This window comes from Cyanistes caeruleus, chromosome 1, assembly GCF_971803275.1.
Source record: "Cyanistes caeruleus chromosome 1, bCyaCae1.hap1.1, whole genome shotgun sequence".
Lineage (NCBI taxonomy): Eukaryota > Metazoa > Chordata > Aves > Passeriformes > Paridae > Cyanistes > Cyanistes caeruleus.
Window position 1 is genome coordinate 37,991,736 of NC_141701.1, and position 14,950 is coordinate 38,006,685.

General features: G+C 38.7%; 1 protein-coding gene across 4 annotated transcripts in view; it reads left to right on the forward strand.

Annotated features, from left to right (window-relative positions):
- The window catches only part of TOX (thymocyte selection associated high mobility group box), a 218,432-nt gene extending 206,260 nt beyond the window's left edge, over positions 1 to 12,172 (forward strand). For all 4 annotated transcript variants that reach the window (XM_086887241.1, XM_086887256.1, XM_086887259.1 and 1 more), the window contains 2 exons: positions 7,852 to 8,003; positions 9,892 to 12,172. In XM_086887241.1, the coding sequence (XP_086743367.1) occupies positions 7,852 to 8,003; positions 9,892 to 9,928 (189 nt within the window). In that variant the 3' untranslated portion in view covers positions 9,929 to 12,172. The remainder of the gene's footprint in view (positions 1 to 7,851; positions 8,004 to 9,891) is intronic.
- Positions 12,173 to 14,950: the final 2,778 nt, after the last annotated feature.

Here is a 14,950-nt window from a genome sequence, read left to right on the forward strand (position 1 = left end):
AGGGAAAGAAATTATCCAAAGCAGAAAAAAAACCCCAAAAGTGTTGAAAGCAATCTGGACTGATAAAGTTAGTTCTTCAGAAGAAAAATCAAGGTATGCTCAGGATAATTTGGATTTATTCAGAGACTTTGATCTTAGTCTCAGGAGTGATTTGGAGTAATCAGGAAGTAAAACTTCCTGAAGTTCACAACTTTTTCCTAGTCCTAGAAGTTAATTTTTCACTATCAAAGAAAGCAGATTCAAAAGACTTATGAGCACACATATGTGAAGTCATGTATTCATGGAGGGTTTCCTCCAGTTAGTTTGAGTGTTCCAGGAGAACCATGCTAAAGTCTCAGAGAAATTCAGGAGCTGATCCCAAGCCTGGGCAGCTGGAATTAACTAGAGGAAGTCCCAGGAGGGTATGTCTGGAGATCCTAAGCCTGGAGGAATCCTGGTTGAAGCTGAAGGCTCAGAGCAGTGAGAGACAAAGCAATATTCAGGTTCATTTACTAAACATGAGAAATTACATCTGTGACAGCAACCTGTTGAGATCCTATAGCTATGTTTCAACAAGTTTTTATTGCACAGTGCTTCAGTCTTCCAAGTTCAGATTGTTTGCCAGCTTCAGTGTCACTTGTATATTACTTGTCCAATGCAGAAGAACTCCTTATGTCTTTTCCAGAATCATTAGGCATAATTTACTAAAGAGGTTTGAAAACCTGTCTCTGTTTAGTGAATTAATAATATAGTTGGGACTAGCAAAAGATGTAGTGTAGATGTTATATACTTACATATTTATACATAAAATATCATTTTTGTATGATTAAACACTTAGGCATTACTCTAAGCTCTCTACCAAAGAAAAGATAATGTAATATTAATCTGCTAATGTTTTATTTTGCCAAGTTCCAAGCTTGTAGTATAAGGTGTGTGCATCCACAGTTTGAAAGTACTTTCATTCATCTGTGAGATGTGTGGTATGCAGTTGACTTGTTTGTAGCTTAAGAAAATTTTTTTAAATTTTTTAATTTTTTTAATTCTTTTAAGAAAAAAGGGCACTTGGTTGTAGAAAACAGGTCTCTACAAGTCAGAATTTAGACCTTTATCATGATGAATCTTCTTTCTAGCTAAGGACAATTATAATTAAGTAAAAAATGCCATACCTCTGTGTTCATGTTAAACTCACAAAATTTAAGGTTAAATGCTTTTTACCAACTCATATTCCTTAGTCAGAAAGGCTGATGCTTTTAATGAAGATACTGTGGTGAGATATTTCTGTTTCACTCAAGATGCTTGTTACTAGTTGAAATGGTGCACTGCCAATCTACACGTCTGTTTAAGCACTGTGTAATATCTACAAGCCAATTTATATTTCTTACACTTCTGCTTTTGCTTTACAGCAATGCAGCTCTTGAACTCTGGAAAATCTATGTCATTTCATTTGGAATATTTGTCTGTTTTGTTTTGGTTTTTTTTTTGGCATGCAACAGCTTATAGTTTGTGAATTTAAATATAGCAAAATGTATATTACATTATAGGGCTGGAAGTGTACTAACAACACTTTGATTTAGGGTGACAGAACAGAATAGTGGTATCCTGTTCAGTTTCTTAGGTATGACTCTTTTTAGTCAAGAAATGATAGAAAACACAGCACCAGGATTCCACACTGTGTTAGAACAAAGACAGGTTGGTCACCAGGAGGCAAATAGCAGAAAGTCAGGAGACTACAACCTGAAAGTAAGGGCCTCTTCCTGACTCAATTGTCAAAGGACTCTGCTCTCCTTTCTGATTGAAATAGAGCAAACATTCTGGTGATCACAGAGCTTTTTAAAGAGGAAAATATTTAATAGGAGAAAAATGGAGCTCTCCCAGAAGCTCAGTCAAGGAGTCAAGAAGCTTAGCAGTAAGGAGAAAGAGGAAGTACCTCACCATCTGTCTGGCCTATTGTGAGGAGGGAAAGGGAGGTCTGGATGTCATGTTCAGTCCCAAACAACACTGTGTAGAACACTCTCCTTCATAAAAAGACAGCCAAGAAGAATGGGAGAATATGAATTCTGATAAAGCAGAGAAATAGTTGCCTTTAAGCCAACTTTTTTCACTTCCTTTTCCCTCAAGTTGTTTTATTTCCTCCCTGCTTAGGTATGGCCACTGTAAGCCTTTCCAAAGACTCTATGAAGGCAGCAAGAACAGAAACTGGTTAACACACCACTCCCTAGGGAGTGACTTGCAACAGGAGTCATTTTCCCCTTTGGAAGCCTCAGCACTACTCATACTAAACAGGCTAATACACTACAAGAAAAAAAAAGAGGAAAATTTTGTCATGTCACACTGCAGCGTGGAGTTTAATAGGCAAGAGAAGAGTAAGTCTGCCAACAGCTTCCTAGCAGTCTTCTACTGCAGGTGTTGACATGCTCAGCTGGTTGGGCACCTTCATTGCAGACTGTGCTGGAGGCATGTTAGAAATCATCAATTGTGGGTTCTCTCTTTTTTTCCTCCCCTTTTTTTTCCAAATATCTCTCAGTGAAATAGTTCATGGCTCACTAATGTGACACAACAGTAGCCAGCTCTGCGAATCCCTGCTCTCAACAGATCCCCCGCTTGAACTCTGGCTCGGTGACATTTGGTCAGACATTTTCTCCAGGAAAAGGATAGTTTCATATCAAAAGCCACCTATTAGTATATCTGAAGGACTGCCAGCTCCAAGGAAAACCACTCAGAGATCCAGATTTCAGTCCTGGCAGGCAGGAACACAGTTATCCAAAAACCATCATGCGTGAAATTCACAAACTCTTCTATGCAAACTTTGAGGAGGGACTGATAAGAAGTGCTGACTTGGGGAGAGAGTTCTCTTCCCATTGCTTCCAGAACAATGAGCTGATCTTCATCAGCTCTACAGGGAACAGCATGTCCTTCTCCATATCCAGCACTCCTTGCCTGCACGTGCACAGTTGCCAAATCAAGAGTGACTGCCAGCTGGAGAAGGACAGTCTCCTTTGAGGATCCACAAAAACTACAGAACATCAAGAAAATCAGAAGTGTTGGTAGCCAAAAATCCTCAGTGACTGCACAATTTCTGTTATTTTTAAAATCAATTAACTCTGTGGAGTATGCAGCTGATGTAATGCATCCAAATTTTTCTGAAATGCAATGTAAAATTTCTGTATTAGCATTTCAGTCATATGCCTAGCATTAGTAATTATTATTTCATTTATTTTAAACAATCTTCTCTATTTTGAGTTATCTAAATTGGAACTTCTTGGAAGTAGATTATTTTGTCTTTTTTCTCTTCTGTTCCCACAGTTAATGAATAAATTAAAAAGGGTCACTACTGTAGACCTTTGGGGTGCTTGTTTACAGTGACAATCCTTTCAACTATAGAAAAAAAGATCGTTAGTTCTATTCTCATACTTAGATTTCAATTAGATCCTGATTTTTATTTTCTTTAGCTTCTAATTCTGAAATGTATTATATTTTTCTTAAATATCATTAACAGGAGCTGTGTTAAAGTTTTACTTTTCAAAGTCAAAATCTGCTCTGCTGTAGTTTTTGTTTTATCCACCTTTGGCACATAGGAAGACTCACATTAGATTTGAAGAGTGTGATTTTTGTTTCATTAAATGCTCATATGAGAATCTTATCCCTGTATAATTTTTTAACTGACACAGAGTTGTTTCTCTCCAGTCTGTTTCTTTGGTTTAACGTGATATTTAGTTTTTCCTTAGTTGGCCTTAGATGATCTGATTATTAACCCTTGTCATTCAAATCAGCACCATTTCTCCAAAGTTCAGGCTGAAACAGCAGCTGCAGCTGCGGCCTGTTTTTACTTGCAGGGTTATTCTTTCCTTTCTCTACTCACGTGGACATTTGTGCCTCTTTCTGAGCATACCCTGCTATCCAGCCTGTTCACTGTGCTCTTTGGTGTGAAGAGTGATGAGACTGAGGATTCTCTTCCTCCTTAATACACCCAAAAACTTGTTAAGGAACCATTTTAAGTAGCCCTACTGGAAGCGTCACCTTCCCTGCTCAAAATCCTTCGCCCAAGCATTGCATGGGATGGTGAGTTCCATGTCCACCTCTGTCCCATTTCAGTTCACAGGTGGAGGAAGCAAAACTAGATTCTTAATGTCTAGTAACCATGGCTGCAAGTACGTATGCATAACAAAGCACCAGAAGATTAATGTATGTCACATTTTTTTTTTTTTTTTAAATAATAACTCATTTCAGTCTACTTTTAGGTATTTCTTTTCCTTAAGAAAATAAATGTATACAGCAAGATGATTGCATAGCCTGCCAAAAATAATAACCTCATTTTTTCTGGTATATATTTTATATACAGCAAACTCAGGAACATGCTGTATTTGTCCAGATTTCTTCTTCTTTTTTGTTAAGCTTTGTCTTCGAATGAGGTCAAGGGAAAAAAAAATCATTAATATCTGTCAACTTCCTTTATAACCTTAAGGAAAAATCTTTGTATGATATCACACAGACAGATTTTCAATTTCCTTGTGTAATAAACAGATGCTTTAGGATTTGGATGTAATTTAAAGGTTTAAAATATCACATTGAGATTGATGAATAAATCAGTTGTGAAGACAAAAACATTGATGCCTGTTGAAAATACCTCTCCAGACAGGCAGGAAATGAAATTAGTTCCTGGTAAAGTGTGGAGATGAGGATCACTCTTTAGTTCTGCTGCAGGCTTTTTAGGACTTGCTACAGTAGCACAACGAAACTGCTAGGGCTACAGAAATCTAATTAAAGAGCAAATGTCCCTCCTGACATCGAATTAATCTTTATCAAGTTCCCTATTTTTATTTCAATCTGGGACAAGAAAATGAAATTTTAAATTCTAGGCATGTTGCAAAACAGTTGGTGATTTTCTCTTGAGCATTACAATGCAAAAACATTCAGCATTGTTTAATTAGACCTCGAAGCACTCATTTTCTGAGCACTTTTTATTTCATCATTATTTGTTAAGGGCTTACATAAATAATACCCAAATATTTACCACAAGCCTGGTACAAGGCTGTTTCCCTCTGTTGTACAGATCTGTATTTTCAGAGCTTTTTCTGTTGATGAAAAAGCTGAAGTAATTATTGTTTGCATCTTAAACAGTATCATACTTTATTAGTCATACTGAGTTGAGGTTGCTTAAATGACTTTGCTTTAATAAACATGCTTTCCATCACCCACAGTGCAGGTATTCTGGTAGCCCTCAACCCCCCAGAGGGACCACTGAGACCCTTCTGGGACTGAAGCCTGGCTCAGATACCCCTGCACCGTGTTAGCTCCTGTCACCTGCGTGTGCCCTAAGAAACAGGCCCCAATCCCAAGCAGCCATAAACTAAATAGACTTGCCAGGTACAAGATGAAAGCGTTGTTACACCTTATTTTTCAGGTAGAAGAATTAAATTTGGCTCTGCAGCCCCAACCTTAACATGAGAGGTACCAAAGCAGTCCAAGCACAAGTGCACATGTGCTCTGCTGGGAGAGAGACAAAGCAATTTGGCTGTGGTCACACAGAAAACCTGAAAAAATATGAGAATGCATCTGCACCCAGCTCCTGAGTTCTCTGACATCTAAGCTATTTATCCTAATTCCAGAAGAAATGGAATGGATGTTGTACTGGTGGTCTCTTGGTCTGATTTGGAGGAACTGTCTCCTTGCTGCAGGAGTGCTGTCCAGAGAGTTTGTGGATGCTCCCTCTCCCTGGAAGTGTTCAAGGCCAGGTTGGATGGACCCATGAGCAACCTGGTTTAGTGGAAGGTGTTCCTGCCCAAAGCAGGGGGGCTGGAACAAAATGATCTTTAAGGTCCCTTCCAACCCAAACCATCCTATGATTTTATGAGTATCTGAGTCTCTGTGTCTGCTCTGTAGCCTGCTTTGCTACTGGCTACTGTCCCTATAGATGTTTTTCTTGTATATATGATAGATCAGGGGACTTGCTACCAAAGGTAAATCGGAGTGCCTGAGGGTAGGATGTGTTTCTGTGGTTGATTTCCTCTGACAGCTAAATTAGAAAGGCCTTATGGTTGATGTTTTGTATAAAAATGATGACAATGGTATAAAACCCCAAATTTTCTGCCTTCTAATTACACAAAACTCCAATTAAAGTCATTGGGAAATCTTCTCAGTTACTGTTTCCTTTGGGTCTGTTGCAGGCATGGGGGTTGTCTCTGAAGGTTGCAGCATAGGTTTAGAGCCTGGTGAAAAGGGAGTATGCAGAACAACATGGGGCTTACGGTCCCCATGGATGTAAAACCCACCACAGGAAGGTTTTATCTAATCTCTTAGCAGTGTAGTATATAAATAACATGGTAACTAGATGCAGAATTCAGCTGTGAACTTGTTCAATCCTAATAGTCTGTTTCTTGGAGTCATCAGGTACAAAGTGAGGTTTCCAAGAACGTTTAAGGCACTGAAGTGTTACTCAGGATATTCTCCATACGCAAAAGATTAAGGAATAAAGTTGCAGTCATTTACAGTCTAGACTAAAACCCGTGAACAGGATGAGTGGAGTGAGGTGGCAGTGCACATGAGAGGTGGGGCAAAACACCTGCAGGACCTCAGGGAACAGCTAAGGAAGAGAGATGGGAAGGAGGAAGTGACGTACCGTTTGAAGGGAGGTAATTTCTATGCATAAAGGGGGCCAAGCAAAAGCCAAGAACATTCATTTATCTTGACAAAAGGTAGTGTGGCTACCTTCTTAAATCTGCAGAAAAAACATCTGTCCACAAATACCCTGTCCTGATCAAGGCTGCATAAGGAAAGCAATCAAGCACAACACACTAAATTAACTAAATGCTAAGAGAGTTAATTCTATCTATTCGATATGTGGGCTTTGGCTGGAAGGAGTGAGTTTCCAAACTAGGCATTTTGGTGCAAGTTCCATTTCTGATTTAGTAGATATGCATCCAGTCAACTTGAGTGGGAATTGTATGCCCTTGCCCCAGGAAGAAGTTTGGTCTGGTTTTTTTTTTTCAGCAGACATTGATTGCTTTTATACAACATTCCCATGATTTTACCCAATGTAGCTCTTCCTACTTTACAGGAACACGATGTACAGGGTGAACTAGATACACTAGCCTTGAAATTTCAATTGTTCTCCTGGGTTTGAAACACAATATTTAAACATCAGAATATATCAAAAGACCTAAAAATGATTATAACTTTTCATATGACAGAAGATTCAGGGCACAGGTTAGATTTCTCTTTGTAACTTCCACTTTTTTTTCTCGTCTCCTTGGTTTCAAAAGCAAGTTATTCTGTGCTACTTTCACTACATTAGTCCAACAACTGTTAAAAAGCTTTGGTTGAATTTCCGTTTAGTTGAGAGAGAAGTGCAAATAAAAGAAGCAGCAGATGGTCCCTTTGTGGCTGAATGAAGAAAAAGGGTTTTGAGAACAATACGTGAATAGGTGTAGTCTAATAAAACAGTCAGCCACCTGCTGCCTACATCCTTCAAAAAGATTCTGTTGCATATTCTGGGAATTAGTGACTAGTGTGTATGCTTACGTTTAATCTAAATGGAAGCTCTAAGGAGCAAACAGACCTTTTTGTCCCAGTGCTGATTGAGTTGTTCCCTTGGTTTTGAATTGTTTCTGCTCTGTCTCCTTTAGTTCCATCCTGTGACTATGTAACAGTGAACAATGCTTTGTCAGTGTTTCATTTCTCAAACTGAAGAAAGATTTTAAAACTTAAGAAGCACCTACACATTTTTGCCTATTTTAGGTTTTATAACTGAAATCACACCTGGAAAAGAAGTATTCTCTACCATTTCACAGCACACCCTGCATTTTTACTTTTTTTAATGCACCCAACCTGTTACTTTTTTTCCATACTTTGTAATATACTTGTTTTCTCCTCTAGGGATTTACTCTTCAGCCTGATTATCAGAATATCATCAATCCAACATCAACAGCTGCACAAGTTGTTACCCAAGCAATGGAGTATGTTCGTTCAGGGTGCAGAAATCCTCCAGCACAGACTGTGGACTGGAATAATGACTACTGCAGTAATGGGTAAGCAGCCAGTGAATGCCACCTTGTGTTGAGCAACATTCATGACACAAGTATATGATAGAGAATTTGGATCAGCATTGTTGCTCATTTCCCTACAGTGTTTCTGAAGTGCATCTCTGATGGCCCTGTATTTATTCAGCAGTTAGTCAGTTGTAGGAGAACAAGTGTTCAATACATATATTTAATAGACATTGTTATCACCTTATCACAGCACATACACTTTCTAGATCTCAGAGAACTTGCATTCCATAGAAGATCAGAGATAAAATCCTAGGGAGGAGTAAGAAAGAAGTTTTAAGATCACTGTGTCTCAATGAGAGGCAAATTACATGAACTATTTTCTAGTCTGGGACATGAAAAATACTAGTTTGGGTCATGAAAAACCACATCAGTGAGAGGCATGACTGATACATGGGATACAAGATACATGGAAGAGAATGGCATGAAGAACACATGATAGTACCAGAAATAAAATAGCATGCCTGTAGGAGCCCTATGTCCTCAATAAAAGGTTAGTAACCCCTTTGAACCTTCAACTTCTGGCAGCATGATTTTTGTGGAGCCATGTTACAGTGCCAGGAAATGCCCGGAAACATTTAAGACTGAACAGAAGGGATCTTTTTAAATGTAGTTGTAAATTTTAGATGTTGTGCCTTGTGAACATGCCCACCAGCCTAACTTTGCCTTGACTTAGCATGACTCCCCAGAGAAATGGCAGATGAAAGCTCTTTGTTGTTGCCAAAGTGCCAAATCTAGCCCAAACAAATGAACAGAAAGCAGAACTAAAGACCAGCTTCACCCATTACATTTACTTAAACAGAGAATTTCACTTGCCTTATTGTTCTAAAGTGTTTCTGGAACTCAGACTAGAACTAAATAAAAATCTTTTTCTGGCTTCTAGTTCAGTATAACACCTTTGCTACAACCTGCTGGCACTGAGACAGACTTGAACGAGTCTGAACAGCAGCATCACTCTTTCCCAGACCTATCACTGTTGCCCCATGACTTGCCCGCTTGTTCAGCTGAACAGTTTTACTTCTGTGCTCTATCACCATGTCTTGACATGTGCTGCAGGCCCTTGTAGAAGTCTATCCAGCCCACAGACGTTTACAACCACTTACAATGAGCTCTGAATAGACTGAATAGACTCTGTCAAAAGAGCCATAGCCACCTGTGGATTTCATTCCTGGTCTCTTTTGGAAAAAAGCAATGTGTCATTGTCCCCAGAAGTGCTCTCCAGGTGCGCAGTGGGCATAACTTTCCATCCCCAGCAGCTTTGTCTGAGCAGATATGCCTGTAGATACTGCACTGTGTGCAGATAAGCTTTTGTAAATCCATGTGTGTGGACTTAAACTGTCTTTGCTAAGCTTCTGTTGTCCCCTTGCAAGTGCTCACCTGAACCTGCCATCCCAACATGTTTTAGCTATATCTGTACTAGTAAATCAGATATGCCAGAGGCTCAGTAAGTGCCTGAAACCCATGTTCATGCAACAAAGCTCTCCTGCCTCTAAGGAAAGTGGCTGCTTCTTATAGGGAGCTTATGGAGCATTATTCCAAGACCTGTGCTAAATACAAAGCTCCAAGCAGTTTTTGATAGTCGGTGCTACCAGCCCAGTAGTGCAGGTTATCCCAAACCAGTGTTTAAGCCCATGTCCCAGCCCTGTGCAGTTTTAAAGCCAGATGTGATCTCCAGGTTGCTATATGTCACTATGATTTTTTCTTATTATAACCATGGCAATGCAGCTGTACTTCTGTGATATGCTTGGAATTAATGACATGCAGTGGGGTTGTGGAGCTGATTTTTTTTTTTTTGAAGAAGAAGAATAGAACTAAAAATTTTTCAAATATAAAAAAAAAATCACATTTGTTCTCTTTTCTCTTTGAACAGGGGCATGCAGAGGGACAAAGCACTCTACCTTACCTGAAAATCTGAAACACCTCTCCTTTCCACTGAGGAATGCAGGGAAGTCTTTTCATCATGGATTGCTTTATGCAGTCAAGGCAGTTCTGCATTTTATTAGGAAATACAAGTTGCTAAGCACTTAGGACTATTTGAGCTCGTGGGTCACCCACTCTGGAAAAAATAGTCTTGCTTCTTTTCTTTTTTTTTTTTCTTTTTTTTTTCCTCATTTTTTCTCTTTCTTTCTCCTTTCCATCCCTTCCCTGAGATCCTTTAACGGACATTGCTTTTCTTCTTCCCTGAAGGAAACTTGGACCATTCAGATTTTATGTTGGTTTTTGCTGTGAAGTGCTGCGGTAGTAACTGCCTTAGCAACTGTAGATGTCTCGGATAAAAGTCCTGGATTTTCCATTGGTTTTTCATAATGGGTGTTTATATGAAACTACTAAAGACTTTTTAAATGGCTTGATGTAGCAGTCATAGCAAGTTTGTAAATAGCATCTATGTTACACTCTCCTAGAGTATAAAATGTGAATGTTTTTGTAGCTAATTGTAATTGAAACTGGCTCATTCCAGTTTATTGATTTCACAATAAGGGTAAAATTGGCAAACATTCATATTTTTACTTCATTTTTAAACAACTGACTGATAGTCTATATTTTCAAAGTATTTGGAGAAAAATAAGTAAAGTAGTCCCAAATTATATTAATTAAAAATATTGGCTTTGTCTCATGAAATAAATACAAAAAAACTTAGGAGAAAAAACTAATGTTGATAAAGAGCAAACACATTTATTTTGTACTGCCTAAAAAAAATGCTTTTTTTTTAAAGAAAATCACTTTATGTGTACTGGTTAGTAAACGTCATTTAAGTCCTTTTATGTATAAAACTGCCAAATGCTTACCTGATATTTTATTAGATGCAGAAACAGATTGGAGACAGCTAAATTATAACCTCTACATATGGCTATGTATTATTGTTTCTTCATACTGTGTCTGTATTTAATCTTTTTTATGGAACCTGTTGCGCCTATTTATGAAATAATAAATATAGGTGTTTGTAAGTAAATTTGTTAGCATTTTAAAGAGGTTTCTTTGACGCTTTAACTTTTGCTGGCACAAATTGTTCACAACTGATGTGAATACTTTATTTAGTTTTTACAGTGACAAATATAACAACAAACCTGCTTTATTGGCAGAAAATGAAGGTAACCAAGAACTATTTCTCTATTTCTTCGGTTGTTAAGGAAAAGAAAAACAGGTATTTTAAGTAATTCCCTTTTTAAAGCATTGTAGCAGGAAAAAACTAACTTGCCCAAAACTAAGACTTGAACCAACAAAACTAACTGAATAAAACTGCATAATGCTGCTTCTTGAAACTTCATTATGTTTTGTTAATTTGTCAAGTGGAATAAACATATTACCAAAAGGAATATTACCAAATATGCTTCAGCCATTTTATTATATATGCAAAGTCCTACAGAACTTTAGGGAGTATATCAGAAATAAATCCTAAAATGAAAGGTAAGTTCTTCAGCCACAGGGAAAAGGGTAAAACTATCCAAAATAAAGTATTTTGTCAATGTTTGGGATCAGGGATAGCTCTGAAAATACATTTCTGGATGATTTTGTCCCAGATGCCTGTCCCATTAATGGACAGTACCACTGATTTGTATTTTCTGTGTGAAATAAAGGAAGCAGTTCAGATAGAATACACATTCAGCAATGCTATTGGTTTTTCTTTATAATACAAAACAGAAATAAAGGCATGCTTGCTTCTGAATGATTTCAGGCAATGTACAATCGGAATCACTTGGCATGTAATAACTAATAAATAATGCAGATCAGATGTGATTACTCAAATGACTGTAGCTGAGAGCTCTAATTTTCCTGTCTTGAAACTGTATGAGAACTCGTGATTAAATTCACAGTTTATTGTTTGTCTGTTTAGTACTTTAGAAATATACCAGCACTACTAATTACCCAATGTCTTCTATTTATTATATTATAGTAAACTACATTCTCCACTCATATTAATTCTAAAGAGAAAAAGATAATTACTGGGAATAAGAAAAATCAGCTTTGATTTTGACAGGCAGTTTTCCTTTTTCTTTTATGGAAAAGAACTGTGTTATCTTCATTTCTTTTAGAGCAGGTGCGCAGTCACATAAAGTTGTTAATTTCGGTATCCAAGCAGAGTTCAAAATACAAGAAAACTTTAATGTAAATAAAAAAAATACATCATGAATAAAATACTTATTCTGTATGAACCTCTGGCTAGTTGGTGTCTCTCAGTCTGTAAGCACGGGAAGCTGTGGTGTGTTTGCTGTGCAGCACTTTTTACCCATCCAGTGCTCTGAGCGTGGTTCTGTGTCTGGGCTCTGCTCAGATAAGACAGCTGTGCTAGAAGAACAGCAGGTTTTGGCCATGGGTATCCTGAAACCATTTTTTTCCAAAAGAAACCTCCTCAAACTTCAATCCATAAATATCAATTCTTCACGTGTGACCTCGAGAAAAAGAAATTGTTGCCAGCCATGGGCAATCTGCTGTGTATTTTGGGCTGTGTATTGACAGATATCAATTGCCAATAGACGGTTGGGATCCTTCTGTAAGCAGGTGAAACTCCACTGGAGTTGGTGAAGATGTGCCCCATCCTTTTCTGCAGCACTGTGCCTTAGGCACCACGGTAACACAGAGACCCCGGTCACCGGCTGTAAGTCGCCATCTGTCCCAACCACGATAATGAGAAAGCACAGAGGAACTAAACAACCTGCACATGAAAGCAACACAGTAAATATGATAAAAACATCTGTCAGAGTGATAGAAACCAAAGGAAATAGTCCACCATTCATTGAAAATAATGTATTTTTAAATTATTTTTAAAACGTGGTGGACAAAATGCAAAGTTGGCAACATATGCACTCCGCAGGTTGTAAATCCCATCTGCTTGCACAAGGTAAGCAGAGGTTTTAAAAAGGAAAAGCACTTTGATTTTACTGCTGCTCTCAGCGTGCCATGTTCTGGTGACAGGAGATATCCTGGTCTCTCTATCCCCAGACTCACATGTGTTCAAGCAGAAATCTCATCCAGCTGCTGCCTCTGACCAAAGAAGCCAAATTCCAATTCAAACAGGCCTGCCGTAGGATTTTCCCCTCACACTCATCCACAGGCAGTAAGTAATGTATTCATTAGAGGGCCTCAGCCATTCACTGGGAAATGTAATGTATTCATGCCCACTTCTCTCTCTCTCTCACCAAATACCAGCTCCTGATTCCAGTGGCGTCTCTGCCAAATATTCCCTGTGAGGCTCCTCTGTAAACAGGAAACCCAACAAAAAAAGTGCTCATTACTGGAAGGTAAAACATGCTCTTACCACCTTCCTTAGCCTTTTGAGACATCATCCCACCCTGAACTATCATCTCCAAGTATGTGTCTGCCTGTTTCTTCCCCAATCCTGTAAACATGGCAGATCCACAGAGGTATATTTCTGTGCTCTGGGAAAATGGAGTGGGTAAAAATCCATATTTTGCACATAACTGTGAGAAGTAGCTAAAGAACTGTTCTGTAGCCCATACAGGAGTTACTCCCCCGGACTCCCATTGATAGGTAGGTATAGAGGCAGATAAAGTTACAGACAGAGGTATAGATATAGTCAAAAAAGACTAGATAGATAGACAGGCAGGCAGGCAGGCAGGCAGATAAACAACCATTATCCTGTTAATCATTTTTTCTGGTATTTTCAAGCCCTTTTGCATTGGAATAAAATAATATTTTGTGGGTATAGCAGTGTGCTGGCAGTGCTGCAGAAGGTGCTGAGCACCTTGGAAAACAGGAGGTGCTTTGTGTCAGGTCTCACAGACACCATTTGCTTTCCTTTGCAAACCCATGTATTTTATTATTACCCAGCAGTATATTAAATCACATCTCAAATGTAGCTCCTACTTCACCAACAAGAGGACAAGTGAGAACAATGACTTGTAACATTTCAGAGTCTGTCACAGTTACTGCCTAATTAGAGAAACCCACTAGCAAATGTGCATCTGCATGGATCCTGTGACTGTCATCATTTCACATTCTATTAAGGACATGCTGTGATAGACACTTTACAAAGAAATTTTGTTCAGGCTAATACCAAGCTGGCAATCATATAATCAGCCTGAAAATAAAATGGGAGAGGTGGGAAAAAGAGATAGAGAGGAAGAGGAAAAGAAAAGGAAGCCTACCTATTTGGAAAACAATCTGTGTACAAAAATCCACAGTATACTGCAGAGAAGATCCTTACCCTCTGACAATTGTGTGTTTACAACGAGTCTGAGTATAATTGCTCTGATGGGCTGTCAAGGAAAAGATTAATTTGGCAAAGATTAGTATTGACTTGCTGTTTATTAAGGCTTTTAAACAGCTGTATCTGGCAACATTCCTATAAGTGCTTGTCATGTCTGAAAATCAGGCTCACACCCGGGTGCTTGCCAGCTGTTGCTAAACAATCTTACCACTTAGAGTATCTTTCTCCAGGCCAAACAGAAAGAGCAAAGTATTGCCAAATCAGTCTCTTTCATCCTGTCACTTTTCAGGGGATCTGAGAGCTCAGCTATCAGTTGATGGCTGAACAGGCTGAGCTGATAGCAGCTGCCAGAAGTAAGGTAGTTAGAGAGGTGTTTCACCATGCCTAGGGAGGGGTGCTGCTCTTAGTCACCTCACCAGCACGGAAAAGCACAGCTTGCAACTGGTGTTATGAGAAGGGGCTTTAAACCCCTTAATGGCTGGGATCCAAATTGGGTACGAGGCAGAACTCCAGAGCACATGGTTCATCCCCTCAGGCTCTGATGGATAAAGCCAACAGGATAGGAGGATACAGTAGCCACCATTAATCTTTAGAAAATGAACCAACATTTTCTTCTATGACTTTTTTTCCCAGACTGCTGGTAAACAAAAGTCACAAAAGCCATGCACACAAAATACCCTGGGTGAGTGGAAACCTGTAAAAGGAAAGATGTCAGCTGTTATTTTTGTTACATTACTTAAAATATTTCAGCTGGCATTGTAGG